The following is a 27,991-nucleotide window of genomic DNA, read 5'->3' as shown; positions in this document are numbered from 1 at the left end:
TGGGGAGCCTGAGCTTATGTTAGACTGGCCTTGACACAGTTGGTTCTGCACATAAGTTTTGTGTAGCCCCCAGTATCAGCTTGGAGTTTAGGGAGTCTAACCTCTGCCCTCATATATCTTCCTGACTGGCCTGTCCTACCTCAAGCCCCACCATTGGAGTCCTTTCTGTTAAAGCGTCTAAAAAGCATCCCAATATATTGGAAAGAGCACTAGATTAAGAAGTTCATTTTTAAACCTTTTCTCTTGCACCCACCAAGTAACTGGATGATCTTGACCAAATCATGGTTGCTGAGCCTCAGTTTACTTCTCTGTAAAACAAGACTAACAGTAAAGCTTAATCAACCTGAAGTGAGCCACTATTCTCCACTCTGCAGGGAAGCTGTGAGCAAAGCACTTTATATGTTAAGAGCTCTAGAAACCTGGGGTATTATTAGAAGTGTTACTTGGGAGGAGGGACACACAGACATGGATTTAAGAGAGCTAGCAGAGCAGAATCCTGGGAGCACTGAGGCAGGTGGGGGGGCGGGGCGCGTTGAAAGGAAGAAAATAGGCCCAGAAAGAGATGGTGGACACCCAGGGGCAGCACGAATGCAATTAAGTAAGAGGAAAGGGATTGAAGGGTATTTATTGGCACCAAATAGAAATTTCCCATTTCACAGGTTGGTCTGGAGCTAGCCCAGCTCAGATTCTTTCAGGCTTTTATACAAAGAGGCCACAAGCCGGTGCATCCCAGGATTACTTAGGACCATTTGCCCACCCACCCTTTCCCCAAAGCCCTTCATCCATGTACCAAACTGATTCATCTGGACTAGATGTGTAGCCAAGTGTCCATCAGGCAAACACTATTCAGTTCTTGGTCATTCAGCACAAGCCCATGGGTTCTGTGACCTGACCCAGCTGCTACCTGCTTTTTCTGGGATGACAGTTGAGTTTCAGGGTAGGTTGTCACTATTGTTTTCTAACCTGAACTCTAGGTTCTCCGTGAACCAAATGAAGGGCTGCCACTGTGTTAGAATCAGGAAAAGGGTGATCAGTGGTGCACTGAGACAGGTGCCTTAGGGAAGCACCAGAGACTTTCATACCCTGCCTCACACACACTCACCCCTCTCTGATGTCTTCATGTGGGACTGAGGCTTCCAGGACTGTGACCTAAACCCTAATATTCACATTTCATCATTCTCCAGCTGAATTGCATGACCTCCAAACTCACCCGGAAGCTCTCTAGGCTCTAAATGCTCTTCTAGCTCTAGGGTTCCCACTTCAGCCACAATAATCTCCATCCCTTCTCCAGCCTCCCCTAGAGGACCCTTGACCTCCTCTCTAGCTTCACTTTGGTATCCCACTTCCTCTCCAGGGCCTTCTATGGCCTCCCCCAAGCTCTGGGCCTCCTCCTCAGGGTCTGTGACCTTCCTTCCATCCTCCTCTTCAGGTCCTATGGCCTCTCCCAGGCTCCTGGCCTCTTGCTCAGGATCTGTGGCCTTCATGCTATCCTCCTCTCCAGTGCCTGTGGCCTCCGCCAGGCTCCTAGCCTCCTGCCCAGGATCTATGGCCTTTCCATCTTCCCCTCCAGGGCCTGTGGCTTCCTCTTGAATCATGGCCTCCCCAGTGCCTTGTTCTAATAGTTTTATAGCCAACATGGCAGGACTGCCAACAAGTTCTGAGTCTCCAGGAGGTGGAACAGAGGACTCGTGTGGCTCTTTGTGCCCCAGAACATCTCCAGGGAGGGCAAGCAGCTCTGCAGGTGTCACCAGCCCATCTCTGTCCAGGTCCTGGGTTTCCAGCACTTTGTCTACTACTTTGATCACCTGCAGCAACACAACCAGGTTGGTTGCTGTCATTGCCAGGGCTCACAGCTGCTGGGCCTTGAAACAATTTAAGATGTTCCCAGGAACACTATTACCGCCCCCTCTGGGATTCACCATAACCACCCAGAGCCCTAGAGAGCTATGGACAGGTAGCAGAGTTAGAAAACAGAAAGCTCTTCTCCAGCTGGGACCCTCAACTGATAGTCCATACCTGACCTGTAGAAGACGAAGCATGGGCACCAGGAAACAGAGCTTCTTTCAGCATAGCCAAAAGTTCCAAGCCATCCAGCTGTCCACTCTGGTCAAAGTCATGGAGCGCAAAGAGATATAATAGCACTGCAGAAGAGAGGCTGGGTTAGGGAAGGTTCTAGGGTAAAAGAGGACAAGGTTGTGAGGTAACATGGGTACAATGACTCCCCACCCTGAGTCCTTTGGGACACTCAGGTAGGTCTCTTGTCCATCTTTACTGGCCCAAGCTCACCCTGTTCTCGGTTTAGCTGTTCCAGGTCTCCAGAGGCCTGTCCCAGTCCTTTCAGGTAGTTCTGCAGCAAACTATTGGAACAACAGAAAATTAGCACTTGGGAGGCCCCAGGCTTCTAGCTCAGGGGACCTACCCTTCAGGCTCCCCTTTCTCCCCCAACCCCACCCCAGCTTACTTACTGGAACTGCTCCTGGCCTGGCTGAAAAGGGTTAGATGGCAGATCAAGTCCTGCTTCAGCCTCCGCCCTGGAGAGAGAGGCAAAGGACCAGCCGCTTACTGTAAAGCCACTCTCCTGAGGCCCAGGTCAGTTGCCTCAGGATATTCTCCAAGTGTCTTTGCCATAGGGAGCCAAAGATCCTTCTCAGCATAAGAAAGTGGTGAAAAATTATTCCTTCACCAGGGTCCCAAGAGACAGGGAAAAGGACATACCAGCTACTAGAGCCTTCTTGCCACCCTGAAGGGAGAACCTTGATTCATTCAGAGGACTGAGGTTTGAATCCCAATTCTGCTTCTTCCCACCTGGGTGATCTTGGGCAGGTCACTTAACCTCTTTGGGCCTCAGTTTCTCCATTGTAAAATGAAGGTGTCCTCTAGGTTTCCTTCCAGCTTTAGAGTCTGTATTCCCCTTGTTTTACAGCTACCTGGCTCTCTCTCTCCCTCCTGTCTCTCTTCCTCCTCTCTCTCTCTCTCTCTCTCTCTCTCTCTCTCTCTCTCTCTCTCTCTCTCTCTCTCTCTGTCTCTCTCTCTGGAGAATGAGAATAAGAGCTGGCTTGATTTAGGTTCAGGTCTGTAGGACACAGAAGAATTATTAGCCCACACAATTTTGGTGTTGACTTATGTAGAGAACTCCCAGTGTGTGGATACTACCTCCACAGATGTAGATGGGCAACTCCACCTTCTCAGGTATTCCCCAGGTTCTCCCTGCTCCCAGCCCCATAGCTTTGCCTCCCTCATCCCACATGTGCTACCTGCCCCACTTACCTGGTAGCCCCATCCTTGGGAGCAGCCTGATCCATGGGTATCAGCCACAGCAACAGTGACAAGGACAGCATCTTCTCTGAAGCTGGAGCCAAGACCAAGGTCAGAGAGTCAGGAAGTAGAGGGTTTACACCTCTGCTGCCAGTGTGGTATAGTGAAAAGGGCATTGGATTTGGAATCAGGAGAGATTTGGGTTCAAATCCTGCCATATAGACATTAGCTATGTGATTAGTGAGCAAGTCTTTTAATGGCCTCTCTGAGCTTCAGTTTCCTCATCTGTAAAAATGGGAATAGTAACATGTGTAGTGCCTAACAGGATCATTGTAACGTGAAACACTTTGTAATCTTAGAGTGGCATAACAATATCACTTATTATTTTTCCTCCCAGGGGCCAGTTACAGCATTGTGCTTGGTATAGGACAAGATGCTCAAAGGAGAGACCAGAGAAAGTTAGTGCTGGAAGAGATCTTAAAGATCTCCTAGTTCAACTCCCTCTTTTTACAGATAAAGAAACTGAGGCACTGAGATGACAAACTGGGATGAGAGAGTAGCTTGGGATTACACAGAGGCAGAATAAGGACTAAAATATCTTCTGACTTGCAAATCAACACCTTTTCCTAAACTTTTTTCAGTGCCACCAAACCACTGGCCACTTACCTCCCTTCCCCCCACCCCTTGCCATGCACTGGTCTTGGGGGCTCCCTGGCCCCTATGCCCTAACCTTACTATTCCTGGGGTAGAAGAACCCAAGAATAAAGCAGGATAGAAAAAAGAAAAGAAATGCACAGAGACATCCAGGGTAAAAAGAGATAGAAAGGCCTAGATTTTGTTAAGATGAAGACTTAAATAAAGACAGAGACTGGGGGAGAAAGACAAGCTTGTCAAGAGACAAAAAAAAAAAAAACAAAAACAACCAAAAAGCAAAACTGAGAGGCAAAAACAGAAACTGTCGGTGCTGTAAGAAATAGTAATAGATCCAATAATCTCTAAATTTCCATCCAGTTCTGACTTTCTATGACTTAGGAACACCTGGGCTTGATGCCTGCCTCAGACACTCACTAGCTGTGACCCTGGGCAAGTCATTTACCCCATGTGCCTCAGTTTCCTCATCTGTAAGATGAGGATGATAATAATAGCACCCACATCTTGGTGTTGTTGTGAAGATCAAATGAGATATTAACTGTAAGAGTGCTTACAATTACACAGTGTAATTGTGTACATTACACACATAGTAAGCACCATACAAGTGTTAGCTACTATTGTTGTTATTACTACTATCATCATTATTATTACAATAAGTGCCTATTACATATATGTCAAGCACTGTGCTAGGTGATGGAGATAACAAAGACAAAAATGAAATTGACCTTGCCCTCAAGGAGTTTGTAACATATTAAGAGGAAATGATAATGTTGCATTCAAGAAAGTAAATGTAGTGTAACAACTAGAAGGATATTCTGCCCCTGGCTACCTCAAGGGCTGATGCTGCTGTCCGACTGTCCAGAGCTCTCCACTCCATGCCCTACCCAGACTTCTATCTGGGGGACGATACATTGCCTCTAAAATTCCTCTTTTTTACCTTTTACCCCACCCTCAGCCCAACCCACATCCCACATTAAAACTCCCTTTCCCTTGGGTTAGAACTTCAGCTGGCAACTAACAGGAATCTAATGGTTAAAGTGTGATCAGCTCTCAAAAGGGGTCCCTCCCAGGAGATTTTACATCTTAAGAGGACACTTGTTAACTCAAAGGAATGGATCTCTCATGATGGAATATCTAGCAGCTCTAAAGGGTCAATGAGGAGAATATGGTTTTATTCAAGAGAGTATGCTTAGAATCCGTAAGACCATATGGCTCCACCTACTTATGATGTTCGTTCTGCCCCTATGAAATGCATCTAGCAATGGGCTTGGAATCAAGAAGACTTGAGTTTGAAGCCTGCCTTAGACACTTATTGTGTGACTTGGGTCAAGTTGGTCTACCTTTCTCAGCCTCAGTTTCCTCATATGTAAAATGGGAATAATTACCTCCCAGGGTTGTTATGAAAATGAAATATGATAATTTATGTAAAGCACTTTATAAACCTTAAAGTACTATATAAATGTTATTGTCATTGTTGTCATCATCATTTGGTGTCCAGCTTCTTCCCATCATCATCCACTTACTTCTTCCTCTCCTTATATGTAAATATGCATATATGCTTGTAATCCTGTGATATCCTTTATATATCTTTTTTTTTTCTTTTTGATGAAGCAATTGGGGTTAAGTGACTTGCTCAGGGTCACACAACTAGTAAGTGTCAAGTGTCTGAGGCCAGATTTGAACTGAGGTCCTCCTGACTCCAAGCTCTATCCACTTTGCCACCTAGCTGCTCCTACCCTTTATATGTCTAATGACTGAATATCCTCCTAATGAATGGAATTAATGGGATGGGGGGGAGGTAGAGTTGTAGAGATACAGTTATCTATTATTGGAGGTGTTCAAGCTGAGGGTGGATGTCAGTGATGAAATAGTGAAAATAATAGGTAACATGGTGCTAGGCCTATCCTCTGAAAGCCAGATGGTTTGTGGGAATCTGTGGGGATTTGTGCTCTGGTCCCTTGATGAAGAGCCTATGATACTCGAACTTTTGATAGATTAATTCCTTGGTCCCCAGATAGCTAGGGTTGGATCAAAAAATGATTGGACAAAGAGTCAGAAGGGAATTCCTCCTCTCAGTTGGCTATGAGAAGGATTGGTGGGTAATTCTACCCTCTTTTTGGGACTCTGCTAGTTCTTTCCTGGACATGGAGGGGTGGGGAGAGGGGCAGAGAAGGTGAGATTTGACTGAAATGGTGACATTCAGTTCAAGGCATAGCAGCAAGAACGGTTATTTGCCTAAGTGGGCGGACTTCATTCATGCTTGTGTTTCTTCTCTAAGTATAGCCCGGAACCTGAAATCTTGAGAGAAGGGGTTTCCAGCCTTGGCAGCTACCTCCTGAGTATGCAGGAAAAAACCCAAAGGACAGGAAGGCAGTTAGGGACTCCAGTGTTGGCCCTCTATCCACTATGACAGATTACTTTTGTTTTTCCCAAATACACCTTATCTTTTTTTTTTAAGAATTATTTTTTAATTTCCCAGGGAAAAAAAGACCTATCCACAGCTGTTCTGCTTGTTGACTGTTTGAGCACTAGTTGATACTAATGATGAGTTAACATCCTGAAGGTAACGCCCCCCCCATCAGGATATGGTAGAAAATATAACAAATGGCAAAGCAATATTTAAACATTCAAAGACTCAACTGGTTCTGTGGTCTCTTCATTATCAGAGTTCTCTTTAACAATGCAGACTACTACTCCTCCATGCCTGTTATCTTTCTTCATGTTTTCCCAAAAGTTGCCACAACATGTCTACCCAAATGCTAAAGGCCCTCTTCGTTTTCTCCCCTCAGAAGAGTACTAATTAGTGGAGGACTCTGGCTGTCCAGTGAATCTCTTGCTCTTGCTGAATGACCATTTTCTGTCCCTGCAGGATAGTTCTTTGATGATGTCTATTACTTTTGTCCTTTTTTTAAAATAGTTGAATTCAATTTTATTTTATTTTCAGTTCAAAATTCACTCCTCCCCCCTCTCCTTCCCCAACCCAATGAGAAGACAAGAAAAATAAAATCCATTATCAATATTATAGACATGCAAAACAAATTTCCACATTAGCCACGTTCCAAGAAGAAAGAGACAGAAGAAAATGTGCTTCAGTTCCCACTCTGAATCCCTCAGTTCTCTTTCTGGCGGTGGATAGTATGTATCATCCTGGGTCCTTTGGAATTGTAGTCAGTCATTGTGTTGATCAGAGCTACTAAGTCTCTCAGAGTTGATTACCTTTACAAGATGGCTGTTACTGTATCCATTGTTCTCTTGGTTGGGCTCATAACCCCCCTAGTCTTTGTTTCATTCCTCTCGGCCTAAAATGCCCTTCTCATCCTCATCTGTACCCACTGAAATCTTCTACATGCTTCAAAGTCCAGCTCAAAAGGCATTTTTGGACACTGTCCTTTATGGCATTTCTCACATTCTACCTTGGACTCTAGTCGTTTATGGAGATATCTTATCTTCCCTACCAAGTTTCAAACTGGTAATTGAAGGGGACTATAACTAATCTATATTTTAATACTCTGCAGGGTCAGTACTCAATAAGAATTTTTTTCGTAGACACAGCATTTCAAGGATTCAGAATCTTGAGAACTAGAAGGAATCTTAAAGGTCCCTCAGTCACTCAACGAGCATAGATTAAGGGCCCACTATGTGTTGGGCATTGTTCTAGTCACTTGGATACAAGGACAGAATGAAATAGTATCAGCTCTCAAGGAGATTACATTCTATAGTGGGTGAGGTCCACAACATATACCTATTAAAGTAAATACAAAATAAATACAAGGTAGCATTGGGAAGGAGGGCACTAGCAGCTGGGGTGGGAGTGGGGTGGGGGACAGGAAAGGCTTTATTTAGAAAGCAGTGCTTGAACTGAGAGCTTTGAAGGAAATTTTGGATTCTAAAGGGCAGCTGGATGGCTCCATGGATAGAGCTCCAGGCCTGGAGTCAGGAAGAACTGAGTTCAAATCCAGCCTCAGACACACACTAGCTGTGTGACCCTGGACAAGTCACTAAACTCTGTTTGTCTCAGTTTCCTCATTTGTAAAATGGGCTGGAGAAGGAAATGGCAAACAATTCAATCTTTGCCAAGAGCTGGGCACAACTGAAACAGCTAAACAACAAATGGATTCTAAAGGTAGAGGTAAGGAGCAAGTTCATTCCAGGCATAGAAGACAGGAAAATCATTTTGATAGCTAGGTGGGAGATGACTTGGGGAAGAGAGCAAGAATTGGGGGAGGCCAATTAGAAGGCTATTGCAATAGCCCAGTGGAGAAGTTACAAGGGCCTGAAACTCAGTCATCTTTCTCTAGGCATTCATGGAGTGATCCACCTCAGAATTGGGTTCCTGAACATTCCTGAAGTGAGTTCTGCCTTCCTGTAACTTCTGCTCACTGCTCCTATTTCTATCCTCTGAAACAAATCTCCATTCCTGTATGTGTGACAGCCCTTCACATATCTGAAGACAATGATATTCACATAATCGTTCACATAACTGTTCTCCAGATCCTTTAAGTGTTTCTCATATGACCTGAGTGTCAGTGGACCCCAGAGCTGGACTTTTGGTAAAAAAAGAACTGAGTTCAAATCCTGCCTTAGACACATACTATTGTCATCTGTTGTTGTTGTTCAATCATTTCAGCTGTGTCCAACTCTTCATGACCCCATTTGTGATTTTCTTGGCAAAGATACTGGAATGGTTTGCCATTTCCTTCTCCAGCCCATTTGACAGATAAGGAAACTAAGGCAAACAGGGTTAATCAAGTTGCCCTGGTGGAGTCTGAACTCAGCTCCTTCTGATTTCAGGGCAGCACTCTATTCACCATGCCACATAGCTGCTCTTAGACACTCACTAGATGTATGACTTTGGGCAAATTACTTAAGCTTCTTTCAGCCTCAGTTTCTTCATCTGTAAAATGGGATTAATAATAGCACTTACTTCTCAGTTGTACCAAATGAAATAATCTATGTAAAGCACTTTGCAAACCTTGAAGCTAAAGTACTATATAAATATCACCACCATCACTATTATCTGGTGTCCAGCTCTCTCCCATCATCCTAAACATCATGGATCACCGTCCTCTGGATATACTTAAGCTTATCAATGCCTCTTGACATGTGGACCCCAGAAGTGGAAACAATGCTTCAGGTCTGATCAAACAATTCCCAGAAGAGGATGGGATTATCACTTCCCTTGTTCTAAACCTTTTATTTCAATTAATTCAGCCTAGTATTTTATCAGTTGGGATTTTTCCTCAGACTCATCACACTGTTAGCCTTATATTATGTTTACTATCCAACTCAAACCTGCTGTAACACTGAATAACGGAACACATAGACCCTGACTCTGCCTGTCACTGTCATTGTCAGTCACACACACACCCTGGCATCAGACCCCCTCCCAAATAAACGCTGGGACCCTTCGTACCTTCTCACGCTCCTATGGGCAGCTCAGTCCCTCTTCCGAGCTCTGAGACTCCTGACCAGTTCCAGACTCACCTGCTGCCTGAGCTCCTGCGCTAGCTGAGAAGGGCTCCTCGGCTTTGTCTCTCCTGCCGCGCTGCAGCCGCGGCAGATCCCCGCCCCAGGTCCGCTCCACGTGGCCGCTCCACGTCGCCAAGTGTTTCCCCCCCCCCCCTCTGCGGGCACGGGCACAGGCACTGCCTCTGCCCGAAGCCATGGGGTAGAGGGAAAGCAAAAGACCTCAGCAGACCTCTAGTCTACAGGGCATGGGAAGACAGTCCCGCCCCACCACACGCCAGGCTGCATCTTGGCCATCTCATCAATCGATTCCTCCCTCCAATTGCCCAGCTATCCGGAGGGATGTGTGGGGAGATGTTGTGTTGGGTGTCTAACATGCGTGCCAATGAGATAGAGAGACAAGAGACAAAAGAGAACTGGCGCGGGAGTAGGGAGGAGGGGGTTGTGTTGGGCATGTGACTGTGTACCTTGCTGGGTGTCACTTTGTGGAGGGAGGCATGTGTTGGGTGGGTAACCAATATGACAGCAATGCGTGGCTATTGCTGATGAGAAGTGCATTGGCTGTATATTGCTGTATCTGTTGTGTTTGTCACTGTGTGTGTAGGGAAAGCATGTTGTTTTGACTGTATAATCATGACACTCTCATGTGTAACATGGATGGAGAGACAGAGACATCAGAGGATATTGTATTGGCTGTGTATACAGATCACTACTGTGTGTCACTGCTTCTGTGAGGGGGGGAAGGAGAGAGAGACAGACAGATAGAAAGACAGTGGGAGATGTGTTGGAGGTGCAGCCACTGCTTCTGTGTTTACTTGACAGAGACAGACTTTGGAGGATGTTGCATTGGCCTTGTGACTATGTGACTGTTGTGTGTGCAGTTGCTGCCTCTGTATGGGAGTGATGAGTGTGTGAGAGAGAGATAGAGAGAGGAAGGAAAAAAAGATAAGATAGGAAGAAAATGAGGGAGGGAAGAAAGGAGGGAGAAGAAATGAGAAAGGGAGGGAGAAAAGAAAGGAGGAGGGAGGGAAGAAGAGAGGGAGGAAGGAGGGAGGAAGGAAAGAAAGGAGAGAGGAAGGGAAGAAAGGAGGAAGGGAGAAAAGAAAGAAGGAGGGAGGGAGCAGAAAAGGAAGGAAGAAAGGAAGGAGTAAGAGGAAGAAAGGAGGTTGGAAGGCAGGGAATGAGGGAGAGAGGAATGAAGGAAAGAAGAAGGGAGAGCAGGGGAGGGAGAGAGTAGGGATGGAGGGAGGAGGAAAGGAAGAAAGAAAAACAGTAGGGAGGAAAGGAGGAAGGAGAGAGAAAGGAAGGAAATGAGGGAGGGGGAAGGAAGAAAGGAAGGAAGGAGGGAGAAGGAAGGAAAGAAAGGAGGGAGGAAGGAGGGAAGGAAAAAGGGAGGGATGGAAGAGAGAGAGAAGGAGGAAGAAGTGAAGGAAGAAGGGAAGGGAGAAAGAAGGAAGAAGAAAGGAGGGAGGGAGGAAGAAAGGAAGGACCTAGGAAGGAAAAGAAAGAGGGAAGAAAGAAATGAAGGAAGAAGGGAGGGAGGGGAGGAGGAAGAGAGAGGGAAGGAGGAACAAGAGAAAGAAGGAATGAAAGGAAGAGAAGAGGAGGGGTGTGTTTTGGGTGTATACTGTTGTGTGCCACAGCTTCTATGTATGTGAGAAAGACTAGGATGTATCAGATATAACTGTGTGATCACTGCCCTTGTTTGTGAGTGCTAGGTGTGATGTTGTGTAACAGCTCGATCATGTGACAGTTGCGAGTTGTGGCACTGCCTGTGGGGGAGGGGGAATCCTTCCTAATTTCGAAAGAGAAGGAGAGAAATGAGAACTGGAGAGAAAAAAGAGAAGGAAGAAAAGAGACAAGGGATGAGGACGTTGTGCTGTGTGCCTAGATCCCATGGTAAAATGCATCCCAGCTGCCTTTGTTCGGATGCCCAGGCTTCAGAGCCCGGCCAGGTGTAGAGTTCCGAGTATAAGGTTCCTGGGGGCTCTGGGGTCCGGCTCTGACACTCAATCCCTGCGTGCCCTCGGGCAGCCTGACCCCCTCAGGGCCTCAGTTTCTTCGGCTTTTTCGAGGTCCTTCCCCTCCCACTCTCTCTACCCCACTGCTCTTGGGTCCACCAGCTGGGGCTCCTGTAGGGGAGGGGCCCAGAGAGGACCATCGAGGGCGGGGCCCCGACCCTCCAATCGTGTGCACAGGGTGGGGCCCAGTGTTGGGGGGACGGGGCGTGGTTTCCCTTCAAAGTTGAACACTCGCCCTTAGAGCGGGAGCTGAGCAGCTAGAAGCGGGCCTCGGGCTGACGATGCTGACCGCAGATCCGGGACCGCAGGCGGGCTTCTGGAGCGAGCTCATCCCTTTCGTCTTGGGCCTTAGCGCCGCCTTCTACCTGGGCTACTACTGGGCATGTGTGCCCCAGGTGGGTGCGCTGCCGGGGACTCTGGGCTGCTTGGGCTGGGAGCAGGGTCAGGGATGTCATCGAGTAACGTACAGCCTGGTTGTGGGGTACGTTGCAAAAGTGTTTGGAGTCCCTTGCCTTAATTGTTCCCCAGGGATTCTGAGTGACTCTAAAGCCAGCAATGGCTAGGGTTTCCCCATCTGTCACACGGGGATTGTAACTGACGGGATCCCTGCCCCATTTGCCTCGGAATCACTTGAATCCCTTAAGAAAGTGTTTGCAGGTTACCTTTCATTTTGGCCATAGCTTTGGGCTAAGCACCTGGCTCTCAGGCACCCTTTGCTTGTAGACAGAAAAATGGTGGGAAGGAAGTTAAGGTCTCTGTGCAATAGCTTTAGCCATTCAGGTATGTTAGGGCAAAAAGGGAAGTACCCCGGCCGGGCAGAAGGAGTAACTGAGGTCCTAGGAATCAGCAAACTGCCATCACTCTATATTTTTCTCTTCCCATCTTGGCTGGGCAAATTGCTCATTAGTTCCACTGGATGAAAGGGCCAGGCCTTCAGAAGCCTGTGGCTAGTTCACTTGCTCAACTCCAAAATTGGCTACTATTAGTGCCACCTCACCCAGTTTAGAAGTGGAATAAGGGAATTCCACCTTATTTGAATGCTCACAGAACTGCCACAACCAGCTTAGGGGCTGACTCAGTAGCTATGCCTGGCTCTTGCTCTTTCCCCCTCTGACCAGGACCTCCGATCATCTAAATAGTGGGAAAATCAAGTCAGGAGGCTGATGATTTTATAAACCAACATTTTAATTTGGCTTAAAAAAGCAAATAAAATATAGTATTTTCAAGATGTTAATCAAAATTCAAAGTTGTATTTCCTCTTCAATTTTCATTAAACTTCTTTGTTCCAAGAAGCTAGGTCTACCGGGATACTTTTAACAATCCCACAGTACCACACCACACCCCCACCAGCAAAATAAAAAACAACCCTAATTTCACCTCTGTCCTTTGGGAAGTTGTTCTAAGCTCCTTCTTTTGAAGCAAGTTCCATTTATTCTGATCACAAACATTAGCAAGAATGGTTCCTCTCTAAACCTTTTTTCCTCTGTTTATAACCAGGAGTATAGAGATTCCTGACACATTTTATGGGTCTTGAAACACCAAATCTTCAAATTGTGGTTAATATAAGGGAAATTTTCCAATCTATGTTAGTAAACTAGTGTTAAAGAGGCAGTATGGTGTTATAGAAAGAGCACTGGACTCAGAATCTGGCAAGATCTGAGTTTGAATGTCAAACACTTAGCATGAGCATGTCAGTCTGAGCCTCGGTGTCCTCATGTGTAAGATTGAAATAATAATATATACTTACCTCATACGGTTATCATGAAGATGAAATGAAATAATGTACGTAAAGTGCTTAGCAATAAATATCTTATCAATATTATGCAACACCATAGGATATATACTTGAGTTGTTTTTCTGAGTAGCAGTAATGGACTTGTACTGTCCAAGTCCACTCTCACCTCCTTGTGATCCACAGCATACAATATGGCCATGAAACACTTAGCTAGGATGAAGCTCATAGTCTACACAGGAATCACACCCATTACCTTATTGGCACTCTAGTATAATCAATCAACAATCGTTAATTAAGCACCTATTATGTGCCAGACCTTTGTGGTTCCTTGCAAAGTAATATGAAAGTTTCAGATAGCTTCAAGCTTAAGGAGCTTGGCAGATCTCAATGGCCATTAAAGCAGTATGATCTCCCTACCCTCTAATCCTGCCTTTTTGCCTACTGCAGTGGTCTAAGAGAAAATTATTTGTGTTCTATGATTTCCTGCACCAAAACTGGGATGGATGTTTCTGAGCCTAAAGCATTTTGGCTTTCTTCTCCATCCGCATGCTCTCTGATTGGCTCAGACCTTAGTCTTCACTTGCTGCTATGGGGAATATATAGGGCAACATGGGGGAAGAGCTGAGAACTATGTTTTCAGTCATCTTGGCTGTCAACTTCCTATCCTTCCTACTGCACCTCTTATGACCAGCCTGACAGCTACAGATAGATGCAAAGACCTTGAGAAAGACATCTTCTTCCAAGGTCCAAGAAGAGAAAATGAACAGAGAAACGCAGTCAAAGAGCACTCAATCAACAAAGCGTGTGCATTACAGGCTTGTAACTGAAGTAAAACATAGAAAGGTGGGAGAGATCTGGCAGATGTTTGTAAATTTAACTGAAGTGAGTACCATAGCAGTTTGGGAGATCCAACCTGATGGGGACTGATTAGACCAGCTACCTCGTCACAGAAGAGGTGGTGATGATGCAACTCAAGTAACGAAGTTGATTCATAGTCACTCAAAATTTTGGCCTAATCCAGGGGTGGGGAACCTGTGGCCTCAAGGTCATGTGTGGCCTTCTAGGTCCTTGGGGGCAGCCTTTTGACTGAGTCCAAATTTTACAGAACAAATCCTTTTCTTAAGGGGATTTGTTCCGTGAAGTTTGGATTCAGTCAAAGAGCCACACTTGAGGACCTAGAGGACCACATGTGGCCTGGAAGCCGAAGGTTTCCTCACCCCAAGACTAATCTCTTTTTTTCTTGGAGAGATGGAGTATGGATGTAAAATGTTGCATGTGTTATCAAACATGGTTGATCGATGTATCAATTGGTTTTGTTGCTATGGGGTTTTGCTAAATCTTTGTTTCAAGGGAAGGCTCAATATTCAGAAATAAATGTGGTATAAAAAAAGGGCATAAATAAAAATAAAAATGTTTGGCTTAACTAACCACATGGAAAAACAAAGGTGATAATGAACGCCTGTTGACCAAATTATGGCATACTGTTAGATGGACAACCTATAGAACGTTTGTGTGTGTGTGTGTGTGTGTGTGTGTGTGTCTCTCTCTCTCTCTCTCAGGCAATGCAAATGAACAATGAGGTGAGTGAACCTAGAATTAATTAGGAGGAAAGGGATGGTCAGTCTTCAGGAAACTACTAAGTCCCTTTAATGACCCCTTAGGTTCTCCTTGAAAGCAAGCCCCATCTTCTACCAATATCTACTAGTGGTGTTGTATGGGTGCAAGTCATGAAACACTATAGCTTCCAAAGAGTCATAAATGAGTACCACTCAGGGCAATGGAAAGACATGGTAGATGTGAACAAGCTACAACACAGTAAATGAGGAACCACAAAGAAGAAGAGATGTCATTAAAGAAGATAGGCTAGTCAGGTGAAGAGCAAAGGATAACTGCTAACTTATGTACTCCACTGGCACACCTCTTATTGTCAGGAGAAACAGAGGAAGGCCTCCAGTGCACAGGGCAGATCCCCTGGGAAAACTTATGGGAAGACATGGACAAAAGTTCGACAAGATGAGTAGGAATGATGGGTTACAATCTGCACCACTGAAGGCAATCTATACATCCATGTGATAAAGGATCCATTTGAGTATTTGTGGGATATGGTGGGAAGGGATGGGACAAACAGCTAGGATGACTTCCTGAGTACAACCCAACCCTAAAGGAATTCTACTAACATCTACTGTTTATGCTTATCTGACCCGTTCATGACCGTTCATGATTCTGCTTACCCTAGGTTAGTTCATCATTAAGAGGCTTCAGTCCCTTTGACAAGTAGTGAGTACAGCCAAGTGGAAAGAGTGCTTAGATTGAGAGTTAGGAAGACTAGGGTTCAAATCCCATCTCAGACACTTTTTTGTGTCTCTGGGCAAATCATAATCTCTCTTGGCTTTGGTTTGAATTGTAAAATGGAGATAATAACAGTATCTACATGTCATAGAATTGCTATAAGGCCCAAATGGACAAAATGTAAATAATGCTCTGTAAACTTTAAATGCTATACAAATATCAGCTGTCCACCTAAAACCCACAATGCTTTTAACTGCCTTAGGCCACATAGAACCAGTCTGGAACTTGAACAGAGCTGACCATCTGGGTTCCTGTCACATGTGTGGGTTCATTTCCCAGAACCAGGTCAAGCTGGGGGCTCAATGGTGCTGGTGAGGTGGAAGCACATCTTCTTGTACACTTTTCCATGAGCAAGCGTTCCACCAGTGGTTTGTATGCTGTCCACAAACCTTGTAATTAACTTCGAAGTGAATATGGGTCTATTTCTGTTCCATGAAATCTTGGACCATACTGGTAGTCAGCCATTGGGATGCTGGTGCTGATTAACAATCACTTGAATGTCTGTTCTAGTCCAACGCAATGTTGTGCTGGGTCATCCCTGAGCAAAGAAGCCCCTGGGACTATGCTGGGATCAGCCCTGGGGTTTACACATTCTAGGAAAGATGGAAGAATCTGTTTTTGGTTAGGCTTGCCCTGTCACTCTACAAGTGATTTGGGCTCCTAGCAATTTTTCAGATTGGGGGTGTACGGGAGCTACCATTAAACCAGAGAAGATCCCCTCACCCATACAGGTCCACCTTGGTCAAGACCACATTTATGGATCAAGGCTCAGAGCAGACTAACCCCTGGGGATGGATAAGGAGCCATTCATCTGGTTAGTTCTCCACTAGAGTCTGGTGCTACACTAGCCTTATCGTGGGAAGCAGCGGTGGGCCAAGACTAGAGGTGAGAATGAGATAAGACTGTTCTGTGGTTACAGAAGCCTCGGCTGGTGGCTGGGCCCCAGTTCCAGGCCTTCCTGAAGCAGCACTGCCCTATCATTATGGAAACATTCTACCCTACGCCCTGGTGTTTTGAAGGGAGGCTTCAAACTATCCTCCGAGTCTTTGTGCAGTCTCGGCCCCCTGTCTCCTACCACAGGTGAGAAGATCTGAGGGATTAGAGGAAGACTAGAAAAGGGGGAGCCCTGTTTAGCTATCTGACCCCATCCCATCCTCTCGAGCCTATACACCCTGGGTAGAACTCAAGCACAAAAGGTGCCACTACACTACAAATACCACAAGTCGGCCCTTAGGCTTGCCCTCTTGCCACTATTCCACTTTCTCATTCTATGATTATAGACAAAACCTCTCTTTGGGCACTGGATGGTTCTTGTAGGTCAGTGGTGCCCAATTCAAACAGAGACCCCTGCAACAGCATATTGACTTAGAAAACCACAAGTTAATATTGTTGTATTTTTATTTATTTTGTTGAACATTTCCCAATTACATTTTAAATATGGTCCCTGCCATACTTGGGAGTTTTGCTGGCATAGCCAGCCAGCAAATCCTACACCTCTATCTAGTTATTATGTCTTCCCCTACCCCCTAAGCCATTAAATAAACGACACTAAGGTTAGTCATTTTTACTAACTTTGCCTTGGGATTCTGAGGTAGGGAAGGAGAGTTATGTCACATGGGTTAAGAGCTGGAGTATTAACAGAATTCTTGGAACAAAGGTCTAGAAATCCCTAGATATACTTCTGTATACACCCTTCCACAGTGAGGTGCTCCAGACACCTGATGGGGGACAGCTGCTGCTAGACTGGGCCAAAGAACCTGAGAATAGCCAATACCCTGACCCTGTCAACCGGCCCACTGTGTTACTGCTCCCAGGCATCACAGGCAGCAGTCAGGAGACCTATATCCTTCGCCTAGCACACCAGGCCACTCTAGATGGCTACAGGTAAGAATGGTAATTGTGGGTGGCTGGCAGGTGCCTGAATAGTCCAGGATGGAGAAACAGATGCAGGGAGGAATGTGCAGAGGGAAGAGCAGCCTTCTCTGAAAACAGATACAGGAAGAGACCTACTACTGGGAGGTGGTGAGAATTCTGTGGATTCTAGACTTGGGTCCCTCATGACTGGGATCTCTGTGCAAGACACCCCAAAAGATAAAAGCCTTCTAGGGCAGATCCGGCTGAGATGTGCCTGTTTATGCTATAGGGCCGTCGTGTTTAATAACCGGGGCTGCCGTGGGGAAGAACTGCTGGTGAGTTCCATACCCCTTTCTAGCATTAAGTTCTCACCCTTCTGACCCCATTGTCCCCTGCAGTCTTGTAGCCTTTGGCCTTGTTTCCCTACAGACCCTGTACCTATCTGCATCACTCCCATCTTCCACTTTGCCCCACTGAGCTACCCCAACTCCTGGAGCCCAGCCCTTTTCTGTTCATTACTATCTCCATGTGACACTATTTGTCCTCAGACCCACAGGGCTTTTTGCGCTGATAACACAGAGGACCTGGAGACAGTTGTGAATCACATAAAACACCAGTATCCACAGTCCCCACTGCTGGCTGTAGGAATCTCACTAGGAGGGTAAGAGTCAACTGAGTTATTAGAGCTGACCTAAGAGAAAAGAGATTGCAGTCCTTCCTTCGCAGAATTTCTGTCCCTTCTTTCACTCATACCTCTAATAGGACTCTGGCCCTGCTTCCTTACAGACCATGATCTTCCTGAATAGGCCCAACTCTCAGATAATTGTTCCTCCTCCTTTCCCTAAACGACTGCTTCCTAGCTGGTTACCTTTTCTATCTCTTCTTTTAGTGATTACCATCTCTTAATAACACCAGAGTCTAAACCTCCCTTTCCCCCTCTCTCTTTATGGTTCTGATTCCAATCTCTTGCAGGGTCCTGGTGCTGAACCACCTAGCACAGACAGGTAATGAAGCAGGGGTGGTGGCAGCACTGACCCTGTCTCCATGCTGGGACTCCTTTGAAACCACCCGCTCTCTGGAGACACCACTCAATGCACTTCTCTTCAACCAGTACCTCACAACCACACTCTGCAAATTTGTGGGACGGTAGGGCGGTGACAGGGTGGGGAAAAGGGAGGAAGTTTCAGTTGAGTACAACTGTGCCTTTTGCTGCTGAAAAAATAAAAGCAGGCCAGGGTGGTAGCCAGTGTGGAAGAGGGATAACTGGTCAGGCTGGAATTAGGGAAAGATTACTGGAGACTAGAGCTGAGACTGCTCCCCTGACACACACACTCTACTACAGACATAGGAAGGTGATCGAGGAGAAACTGGATGTGGACTATGTGCTTAAGGTAGAGAACCAACCCTCCACCTTTGCCCCAGTCCTTTAGCAACGGTCTCCATGCCTGTCATGGCTAAGCTTGCTTCTGTCCCTGTCAGGCCCGTACAATCCGCCAGTTTGATGAGCGCTACACCACACTGGCCTTTGGCTATAAAGACTGTGACACCTACTACCATTCAGCAAGCCCTGGGGCCAAGGTGGATGCAATCCGTGTCCCTGTGCTCTGTCTCAATGCAGCAGATGACCCATTTTCCCCACCTCAAGGTGAGTCTCTTCATCCTCAGCATTGAGAGGTAGCATGGGATAGTGCTGAAGAGTCAGAAAAACTGGGATTAAAACCTCGCCTCAGACCCTTCTCTACAGCTCGATCCTGGACAAGCCACAACCTCTCTTAAGTTCATTTTTCATCTGTAAAATGGGAATAACAATAGCACCTATATCTCACAGCACTGTTGTGAGGCTCAAATGAGGTTGGCAAGGTGATCTGCAGACTTGATAGTGTGATACGTTAGCTATTATTCTTCAAATCCTAGGGAAAATTGGCCCTAGGGCCCAGCTTAGGTAGTGGGGGTAAAGAGCCTCCATAAAGTCTTTGGCTCCTGACTGAGCTCTCCCTTCCCTCTCCTCCTCCCTCCACCCCCAGCTTTCCCACTGCAGGCTGCTACACACTTGCCACATGTTGCACTGCTGATTACATCCCGGGGTGGCCACATCGCCTTCCTGGAGGGGCTGGTCCCATTGTGGTACTGTTACATGAGCCGCCTCTTTCACCAGTATGCTGTCGCTGTCTTCCAGCATGCAGGGGAACTGCAGGCTCTCAGCGAAGCCCCGCCTTCCAAGGAAAGCCAGGGGCTGACAGACTCCTAGGAGAAGAGCCACAGACCTCAGCTCAGCCTCCTCTCATTTATTAAATCTTAACTTTTACCTGTCTGACTCAGTGAGGTCCCTTCTCCTCCCCTTATGCCTAGGGATGGCTCAAACTTACTGCAGCCATTCTCAGGCTGGCTAGCTGTGGGCCAAGTGTGTCTGTCTCCTGCTCTGGACACCAGGAAGGCTTTCTCCCCCTTCCTACCATGTTCTGTAAACTTCCACATCTCTTGTTTCTATTAACTATTTGGCTGGGCCAGGCTTTGTTCACATAGGCAGAGAGATGCTAGGTAATGGCCAGTGCTATAGGAGATTGGCTGGGGTGAGAACATGTCCCTTCTGATAAAACCTGAGACTTTGGCTTCAGAGTTGCCCTAGTATGAAGGCGATGACATCCCCCACATAATAACTAGGAGGGCTGCCTGTGCTGATGAACGGCAGCCTTTCCAAAAGAAGACTGCTGACCCCCTTCCCTACCCTCTTCCTCTTCCTACTGTGGTCTGCTCAGCACACACTCGAGGTCCTGGAGACAGACCTGGTTATTTCCTTTCCCTGCTGCCCGTTCCCCCAAACTCCTGCTTGTTTCATTTTCAGCCTTAAGCCTCCCCTTATGTGAATGAAAATTCGACATAATAAAAAAACCTATTGTTGAGGCATTATGAGTCTGCTAATTTTTTGGTGAAACCTCCAAGTCCCATAACAGTTGTTAAGGACTGGAACACTGATTTAATCTCAGTGGTAAAAGAACAAGAGCTGCATAGAAGAGGAGGGATGAGATGTGCTCAATTCATCACCAAGCAGCAAGAGAGAGTTGAGCCCTTCCAACAAAGTGGGGGTAGTATAGCCACCAAGGCTTCAGTCATCTTCACAGTGTTGAGGGGAAAGGGCTGTCTGGCCCCTGGCTGGCCGGGGCTGTGCAGCATCCAGACTCTAGGTGAGGTGGGGACAGCTGTCACATTTTCAGTCCTCTCAGGAACAGTTTCAGCTCTGCTCTTAGAAGGAGCAACGAGTGGTACCTCAGAAATTGTTGTCTTAGATGAAATGAGAAGAACCCTGTGCCAAGAGCCAGGGTTTGGCAGCATTCAGCCTTTAGGTAGGGTGGGGGCCACTATCATATTCCTCATTTTCATGGGGCAGCTTCAGCTCCAGTCTCAGTGGAAATAGTGGTGCCCTAGGCCTTGACTGGCTCTGGTCTTTTCAGTGTTCAGGGTCCTGATCCCCCAGGAAACAAGTAAGGCTAAAGAAAGCCTGGGAAGGCAGTCTGAAGCAGCAGGATGGCCAAAATGATGAGCCCAGCACACAGCAGCAGCAACAACCACACAGGGACACTCCCTAGGAGAAAGTCCAGAGTATAGGCACAGAGCACTCAAACAAAGTATTTGGGGCAAAGAGCATACGCTGAGAAAATGGTGCTGCTTCCAAGAAATGACACTATACTTCACCACTCCCTCCCTTTCCATTTCTGCTTCCAGTTCTTCCCATCACCACCTCCCCCAAACTCACGCCGAATGGGCAACAGATGCAATTGGCACCGACTGTCCACGGCCACAGAGAACAATGCTGCTTCATGAGCCCCCAGAAGCTCTCGGCCACGCCCCTGCTCTGGCATGAAGGCCACATCTGTCACGACGATGCCGTGAGCCTCCCGAAGATAGTAGAGACGCTGGAGAGAGGAGGACACAACTTCAATCACGAAGGTCACAAATACAGCTTAGCCCCATTCCACAGGCAAACACATGTGCTGGACCAACAGGTCTTTCCCTCCATGTGCAGGGCTGTCCTCTCCCATAGACAAGAGACAGATGGGTACAAACACCCCACTCCCACTTCCATTCTTCTGGACCTCCCTCCTGACATTCATGCTACCCCATTTACAATCCCACCCTACCCACTTACCTGGAGGGAAAAAGAGATGTAGATAGCGACAGAGCCAGTGACGGTGCCTAGGCCTAAGAAGGTGCCTGATTCACTGCAAAAGCATAACTTTCATCAATCCCATGGTAATTGCAGAGATCTTCACCCCTTCAAATCTGCTCTTGATTCAGGACCCCACCCCCGGCTGTCAATTTCAATATCTACCAACCCTATTATCAGTTCATACCTGACACTGAGGCAGGAAATGACCTCGTTACCACAAGGCTGGGTCCGAAGGGGCAGGAAATTATGGCCATCCCAGGCTGTGAGGTAGCAGGGTGGTGGCCGGCGCAGGCGCTTGTGGGGAATCTGCACTGTGAAGAGCCGCAGCCCAGCAGGCTGGTCTGGCACCCACCCAAACCTGGGGGCCAGGGGTGGTGCTATTCAGATCCCCACAGAGTTCCTCTTATCCTCTTCTATTCTCAATGGATTTAGAAGTGCTATTTTCAGGGACCAATGGTAATTCCCAACCCAACTCTCCCCATCTGTGTTTTTTGGGGGCTCGTAGGTAGAACTAATCCCTACCCCACTCCTCTTGGGTCTTCCCCTCCCTTTATGAAGAATTCTCCTCCATTCACCCTCCCTCTTAAGCCCTCACACCTGCAAGCTTGATAGCGATAAGGTGTGTCAGGTAAAGGAGGCAAGTTTTCATCCCAGCGCAACCCTGTCACCAGCTGGTCCCTTTGCCACACACAGGCCTTAAAATCCCAGCCTGCTGTCACCATCTGATGAAGAAACAGAAAAAAGGACAGGGAAGGGTCATTAATGAGACATACTTACCGCACAAATTGAACTTCTAATCTTTTTCACTGTTTCCTTTCCAATAGCCTCACCTTGTCATCAGGGCCCAAAGTCAGGTCTTCAATCTCCCCGTCATGAGCTTTGAACTCCAAAACCTTTTCAAGGCTAGGCACCTGCAGCCAAAATCACAAATATAAAACTCTGGACCACTGCCAGTGGCCAATTCACTCTAATTTCAGTGCCCACTAAGCCAACTTTCTCTTCCCACTCAGTGCTTGACTCTCACAGACTATCTCAGGATTTAACCATCAAATTCACCCAAGAACCATTCCAAATTCTCTTACAACTTAGGTCTCACCCCAATCCCACACTTGCCTATTCCCAGAAACCCGTACCTGCCAAACACGAACAAAGCCATCAGTGCCCCCAGTGGCAAGCAAGGTATTATCATGATTGAAGCACACAGTCTTCTGCAGTGGGTCAGAGCCAAAGTCTGTCTGCACAGACTGCAAGTTCTCCACATTCAGCTCCACCCCCTCTCCCTGAATTGACGCCCCAGCTTCTTGTGTTTCAGCCGCGGCTCCTGCCCCCTTCCTTTGCCTCGGGCCCTGCTCCTGGGAACCTGCAATCACAAACTGTGGTTCTAGATTGCTCAGTAGTTCCACTTGGCTCTTCTCTGCAACTTCTACAATACATCATGGGAGGCGTGTGGTGGTGTAGCTTTGTAGTGATTATCTGTTTCTCGTCAGAGGGTCCAGGGTGGAAGTAGGTGGAGCGGGAGAAAAGTTGAAAGGGAGATTCATTAGTTCCTCTCCTGATAGGAGTTTGAGATGAGGCTTCTCACCTGCATTGTCTTGCTTGTCACTGGTCTCGTGCTCTTGAGGTTTGAACTGAAGGAGCTGACAGCTAGCATCCTGCCCCGCAGCAAGAATATTGCCTGCTAGGGCAAGGTTCATGGTGGCCCTAGTCACTGTGTCATGGGAATGCAGCAAAGAGGCACTCAAAGCTCCACCAATCTGTTCCAGTTGCAAAAAGTGCTGTGGAAATAGAACAAGGTGAGGTCTGCTCAGCCCATGCCCAGGGCAGCCTCAGGGGGCAAGGTGTTTTAAGTCTCCTAGGACTCATAAGGACTCATTTTCAAGGACAATCCCTGGAAACCCCACTTCCTGGTAAACCTCTCTGAGGTAGGCTATCTCCTTCACCTGAGTCCAGGGTTAAAAGCTGGAAATTCCCTGAAGAAGTTCTGGTCTCTTAAAACATCAGAAAGGAAACTTTAACCTGGCCTTGTACATTTCCCTTACTGGTGTGAAGAAGTGGAGAAGCTTTAGTTTTGCTTGCAAAGACAGTGAAAAACCACAGCAGGGATGGCAGACATTCTGCTTTGAACCCAGCTAAGCCACCAATGGGGCAGGGACACATCAGTGGCACAGGGAAGGAAACAGACAAGGAGAGGGAAGGAAGAAGTGACAGATTTGAGCAACACAGGGTGAACAGTCGATCGGTCTTAGGGGCCAGGGGTTATACTAGGAACGTTATACTAGACACTAGTGGGGGGAGCACTAGTGAGGGGCCTCTAAAACACGAGGGACACAAAGGTCACCAGAAGGTGGGTGGGAGAAGGGCCCCAGGGCGACCCGAAGAGAGAAAGCCTGTGATAAGTGGGACAGGGGATGGTGGTCCCGGGTTGGGGCGCTGGGGGTGATGGACCCCGGGGTCCCCTTCTCGCCGGGCCGGGGGCTCACCACTCCATTCTTGATGCCAGTCTTGGCGGCGCCGCCCCCGCCCGCGGTGATGAGGAGGCCGGTGCTGGGTTCGACTCGCAGCGCGTACAGCGGGAATGGCGCCCGGTACAGCTCCGGCGCCCGGCGCCGTCCCATCTTCCACCCTTCGCGGTTCACAGCAGGGTCATGCCCGGTGCCCACTCGCTCGCTCAGCGCACCCTAGTCGTCTCCGCTACGCCTCTGCTCCACGCCCGGCTCCGACCGGGCCCCAAAACACCTTCCCCTTCCCACCGCCCAGCGACCCCAGGCTACAGACGCCTGCATTGCGCAAGCGCGCCCATGCCACGGTCTTTCATGCGCAGGCGCAGGATGACAGTACACGTCAGCACAGTCTGGCCACCGTTCGCCGAGATTCAGGTCACGTGGGCAGGGGCACCAAGGTCTGAGGCTCCTCTGTACGCCTGCGAAGTCCCGCCATTTCTGTGCAAGGTACCGGAAGTCTCCTTTACATCCCTGGAAGAGTAACGATGTATACGGATCCGGTACAGATTCAGTGCAGAGGCCACGGGATTGGAGGCGCGAATTCTCGCGAGAAGACTCAGTAGCGTGCCTCTCTGAGATTGAGTGAGCCACCCCACCAAGAGAAGGTGGGAGTGGGGCGGAAGGAGTGTGACTTCTGCATGAGTTACTGATATTTCCCTCCATATTTGCTGACATTTACGTATCTCTAAAGTTTGCAGAGCACCTAAATATACCTTAATCTCATTTGTTCCTCTAAACAAGCCTCAGAAAGAGGTATCTTAACATCATCCGCGTTTTACAGATAAGGAAAGTGAAGTTAAGTGATCTGAGTAAGCACAAAGCCAGTGTGGACCCAGCATTCCAACCCAGGTAGTCTTGTCTGCAGAAGTGAGGAAGAGGAGGACACAGAGGTGACATCCTCATTTACATCCATCCTTCAGTCTGGTTCGTTCATTCATTCCGTAAACATTAAGCAGTGGCTCCAAGAAGCTATAGCATTCCAAGTGGCAACCACTACCAGCCAAACCGTCGTGGCAGAGGGGCTAAACCAGGTTGAGGATAACTGACAGGCCACAAACCTGTTGGTGAGTTGGGGGTGTGTGTCTGTGCCAAGCATGTGAAGACTTTCCTCAGAGGAATGGGCAGATGAGAACAATTTGTTCCAATGGCCTTGGAGGCTGCCAAGCAGGTACTGTGAAGCACTGAGAGGTTGGTCAGAAGAAAGACACCACCGCATCCCTGGCCATCAATGGTAGGCTTGACTTTTGCCCTGCCAATGGACTTCATGACTCTGAAAGAGAGAGTGAGGCTGATGACTTTGTGCAACTCTGCCTCACTTAAATCTAATTCACCCCAAAGTCAAGATATCACTTGTGATGTCATTGGTCCTCTTTGAAAACTAAGGACAAACAACAATTAAGCACTCACTATGGTGGCTCTAGTATAGTTACCCCTCCAGGAGCTCCAGGACTAGTAACTGCTACCTGAAGGCTGAGAATCTGGAGAGTAAGAAAACATGTTGCCAGTGTTTCCATAGCTATCTGTTTTGTTGTATTTTATACCATTTGTTACTTGATATTTTCTTGCTGCCACAACTGGTGGAGGGACTTTTTATTCTAAGTAAACTTTTTTTGTAGTGTATGAGGTCATTCAATAAATCCTGACTGGCTTGAAAAAAGTGGGGAGGAGGGTGGGGAGTGAAGTTCAGTATAGCAGGGAGGGGAGAGGGTTGTTATAGTATTATTATTCTTTTAATTCAAAGCCAGGTAGATTCTTGGGATAGTCATTTGGTTCCCTGTTACAGCTATACACATACACACATATGTTTAATGTTTTGATGTTTACAAAGTGCTTTCTTCTCAGCAACTCTGGAAGGTAAGTAGTACAAGTTTTATTAAATGGGGGAGGTAATAAATTCTACTATATTCTGCCTTGGTTAAACCACAGGTGGTGTTTGGTTGGCATTCAGTTCCAAAAGCCACATTTCAGGAAAAATATTAATCAGCTATTGAGTGTCCAAAGAAAGGTGACCAAGTAGACTGCAAAATCCTGCTATAAGAGGAGAAATTGAAGCACTTAGGGATGTTTTGCCTAGAGAAGACTTAATGTGGACATGATAGTTATTTTCAAGTATTTAAAGGGCTGTCATTGGGAAGTGATTAGATTTGTTAAGTTGCCAAGAGGCAGATTTAGGTTGGATATCTGGAAAAACTTTCAAAAGTTGTTTAGTTGTTTTCAGTTGTGCTTGACCCTTCGTGGCCCTTTTTTTGTTTTTAGTTTTGTTCTGTTTTTTTGGTAAAGATAATGGAGTGGTTTGCCATTTCCTTCTCCAGCTCATTTTACAAATGAAGAAACTGAAGCAAAAAGGGTTAAATGACTATTTCACAGGTAAACACACAGGTAACACCGGTTGTTGGGCAAGAGAACACAGGAGGGCTCCTAACACTAATAGGTGTTCTAGCACAGGTTCACTTTTGATCTGGTCAGACAGCTTTGGAGAGGTTAAGCTTACTTTATTCTAGTCTAGTCGTCCAGTAAGGTTGCTGATAATGAGAGCACTAACTCCAACAGCATTCCCTAATCACACTTCTCGAAGGAGTGGGCGAGAATATACAAAGTAGGGACATAACTCCTATCTCATTCCCCTAAACCTCAATTGGGGTTGGTTGGTCCAATCAAGGTAGGTACATGCATTCCTCTATGCATTATCCAAATCCCAAAATGGGTTCCCCACTTACTGACCAGTGCCTACTTGCTTTATAGGGCAATGGACAATGAAGGCATGTTGCCAGCATTAAGCCCACAGGTTAACTTTAGCAATATCATCATGACCTAGCACAGTGCATGCATAGTAAATATCATATTATGTTACCCCTATATCTCACTGCGACTGCACAGTAGAAGTTGTTTTCAACCATAATTCGTGGGAAATATTTTCTAGGATCCTGGAACTATTATCTAAAAAGGAATAATAATCCTCCTTACACACACAAAAATCCACCTTACTTACAGTGATTTACCCAGGGTCCCATAGCTAATAAGTGATATCAGATTTGAACCCGGGTCCTGACTCCAGGCCCAGCACTCTAACCACTTCGTTACCTCCTAACAGTTTGAATTATGCTAACAATTAGAGCTATCTAAAAGAGGCTGCCTTGATAATGGGTTCTCTCTCACTAGAGCTCTTCCAGCAGAGTCCTGATGATAACTTGTCAGGGATACTGCAGAGAGGATTTGGGTGCAAATTGCATTAAATGGTCTTTTAAGTCCTTTCCAATTCTGAGAGTCTATGATTCTGTTATCCCCATTGTGTAGATGAGGAAATTGGGGGTCACACAGGTTAAGGGTCTTGCTCAGGATTACACAGCTGTTAAATATCACAGATGAGGTTAGAGTATCACAGATTTAAAACTAGAAGGGACCTCATAGGACCTATGACATAGGTCATCTGATCTAGTCTTTTCATTTTACAGATGACGAAACCAAGCTCCAGAGAAGTTAAGTGAATTGCTCCAGGTCGTACAGGTAGGAAGGGCAGAACCAAGATCTGATTCCACAGCCAGAACTTCTGTACCATTGTGTTAGAACCCCGGTTTCTCCTGACTGACTTGCAAGTCTAATTACTTTCTACTATATCATGTATAACCTAGTGTCCTTTGGAAAGGTAAGCTTCAGGATAGAATTACTCCTACCCAGAATAACTCACATTTATATAGCTCTTTGAGGTTTGCAGAGCACTTTCCTCGTAACAACTATAAGAGGTAGATAGGGGCAGTTAAAACCAAGAAGTTTATTGAATTGCTGAGTCACACAGCTAATGAATGTGGAAGATATGGACCTATGTCTTCTGATATCAAGTTCAACCCTCCTTCCACTGTATCATACTACCTTACCTAATTCTCATAGTGTCATTGAAAGACTCCTCTGTATTCCCTTGCTTCGGTTCCTCATCTGTATCTGAGACTTGTACTTTTGATTGGAGAGAATGAGTAAGGTGCTGAGAATTGGGAGAGAC

At 46.7% G+C, this 27,991-nt stretch overlaps 3 protein-coding genes across 6 annotated transcripts; 1 reads left to right on the top strand and 2 right to left on the bottom strand.

Annotated features, from left to right (window-relative positions):
• Positions 1-609: 609 nt before the first annotated feature.
• On the bottom strand, positions 610-9,464 carry CGREF1 (cell growth regulator with EF-hand domain 1). Of its 3 annotated transcripts, none has more exons than XM_027850483.1 (6): positions 9,391-9,464; positions 3,268-3,349; positions 2,466-2,531; positions 2,287-2,357; positions 2,017-2,141; positions 610-1,805 (listed from the first exon to the last, which is right to left on the bottom strand). In XM_027850483.1, exons 2-6 carry the CDS (start codon positions 3,336-3,338, stop codon positions 1,164-1,166), a joined length of 975 nt encoding a protein of 324 aa, XP_027706284.1. In that variant the 5' UTR covers positions 3,339-3,349; positions 9,391-9,464; the 3' UTR covers positions 610-1,163. The 3 variants fall into 3 exon arrangements, with proteins under 3 accessions (XP_027706284.1, XP_027706283.1, XP_027706282.1); XM_027850482.1 differs by having other exon boundaries at positions 9,320-9,406; XM_027850481.1 differs by lacking the exon at positions 9,391-9,464 and having other exon boundaries at positions 3,268-3,939.
• Positions 9,465-11,202: 1,738 nt separating this feature from the next.
• On the top strand, positions 11,203-19,011 carry ABHD1 (abhydrolase domain containing 1). The gene is made up of 9 exons (XM_027850394.1): positions 11,203-11,271; positions 11,635-11,788; positions 16,397-16,557; positions 17,179-17,361; positions 17,621-17,666; positions 17,880-17,992; positions 18,304-18,477; positions 18,674-18,722; positions 18,811-19,011. The coding sequence occupies exons 2-9, from the start codon at positions 11,675-11,677 to the stop codon at positions 19,000-19,002; spliced, it is 1,032 nt and encodes a 343-aa protein (XP_027706195.1). The 5' UTR covers positions 11,203-11,271; positions 11,635-11,674; the 3' UTR covers positions 19,003-19,011.
• Positions 19,012-19,223: 212 nt separating this feature from the next.
• Positions 19,224-24,279, bottom strand: PREB (prolactin regulatory element binding). Of its 2 annotated transcripts, none has more exons than XM_027850391.1 (9): positions 23,977-24,279; positions 23,079-23,271; positions 22,630-22,856; positions 22,327-22,407; positions 22,094-22,218; positions 21,681-21,854; positions 21,476-21,548; positions 21,083-21,242; positions 19,224-19,575 (listed from the first exon to the last, which is right to left on the bottom strand). In XM_027850391.1, exons 1-9 carry the CDS (start codon positions 24,109-24,111, stop codon positions 19,235-19,237), a joined length of 1,509 nt encoding a protein of 502 aa, XP_027706192.1. In that variant the 5' UTR covers positions 24,112-24,279; the 3' UTR covers positions 19,224-19,234. The 2 variants fall into 2 exon arrangements, with proteins under 2 accessions (XP_027706192.1, XP_027706193.1); XM_027850392.1 differs by lacking the exon at positions 19,224-19,575 and adding an exon at positions 20,239-20,911 and having other exon boundaries at positions 23,977-24,277.
• Positions 24,280-27,991: the final 3,712 nt, after the last annotated feature.

The sequence above is a fragment of the Vombatus ursinus genome, unplaced genomic scaffold (assembly GCF_900497805.2).
Source record: "Vombatus ursinus unplaced genomic scaffold, bare-nosed wombat genome assembly UNPS02009062.1, whole genome shotgun sequence".
In the NCBI taxonomy this organism is placed as follows: domain Eukaryota; kingdom Metazoa; phylum Chordata; class Mammalia; order Diprotodontia; family Vombatidae; genus Vombatus; species Vombatus ursinus.
Note: the sequence above shows the minus strand (reverse complement) of the source record. Positions and strands in the feature narration are given on the sequence as shown.

Coding starts and splice junctions, on each gene's coding strand:
- CGREF1 (XM_027850481.1), bottom strand. CDS start 3,473: ATGGCAGGATTTGAACCCAAATCTCTCCTGATTCCAAATCCAATGCCC. Junction 2,142..2,286: donor ACAGCTAAACCGAGAACAGG/GTGAGCTTGGGC, acceptor TCTCTTCTGCAG/TGCTATTATATCTCTTTGCG. Junction 1,806..2,016: donor CTTCGTCTTCTACAGGTCAG/GTATGGACTATC, acceptor GTGTTGCTGCAG/GTGATCAAAGTAGTAGACAA.
- ABHD1 (XM_027850394.1), top strand. CDS start 11,675: ATGCTGACCGCAGATCCGGGACCGCAGGCGGGCTTCTGGAGCGAGCTC. Junction 17,362..17,620: donor GCCACTCTAGATGGCTACAG/GTAAGAATGGTA, acceptor TTTATGCTATAG/GGCCGTCGTGTTTAATAACC. Junction 18,723..18,810: donor ATGTGGACTATGTGCTTAAG/GTAGAGAACCAA, acceptor TGTCCCTGTCAG/GCCCGTACAATCCGCCAGTT.
- PREB (XM_027850391.1), bottom strand. CDS start 24,111: ATGGGACGGCGCCGGGCGCCGGAGCTGTACCGGGCGCCATTCCCGCTG. Junction 23,272..23,976: donor CTGGCATCAAGAATGGAGTG/GTGAGCCCCCGG, acceptor CTATTTCCACAG/CACTTTTTGCAACTGGAACA. Junction 21,549..21,680: donor ATTTCCTGCCTCAGTGTCAG/GTATGAACTGAT, acceptor ATGCTTTTGCAG/TGAATCAGGCACCTTCTTAG.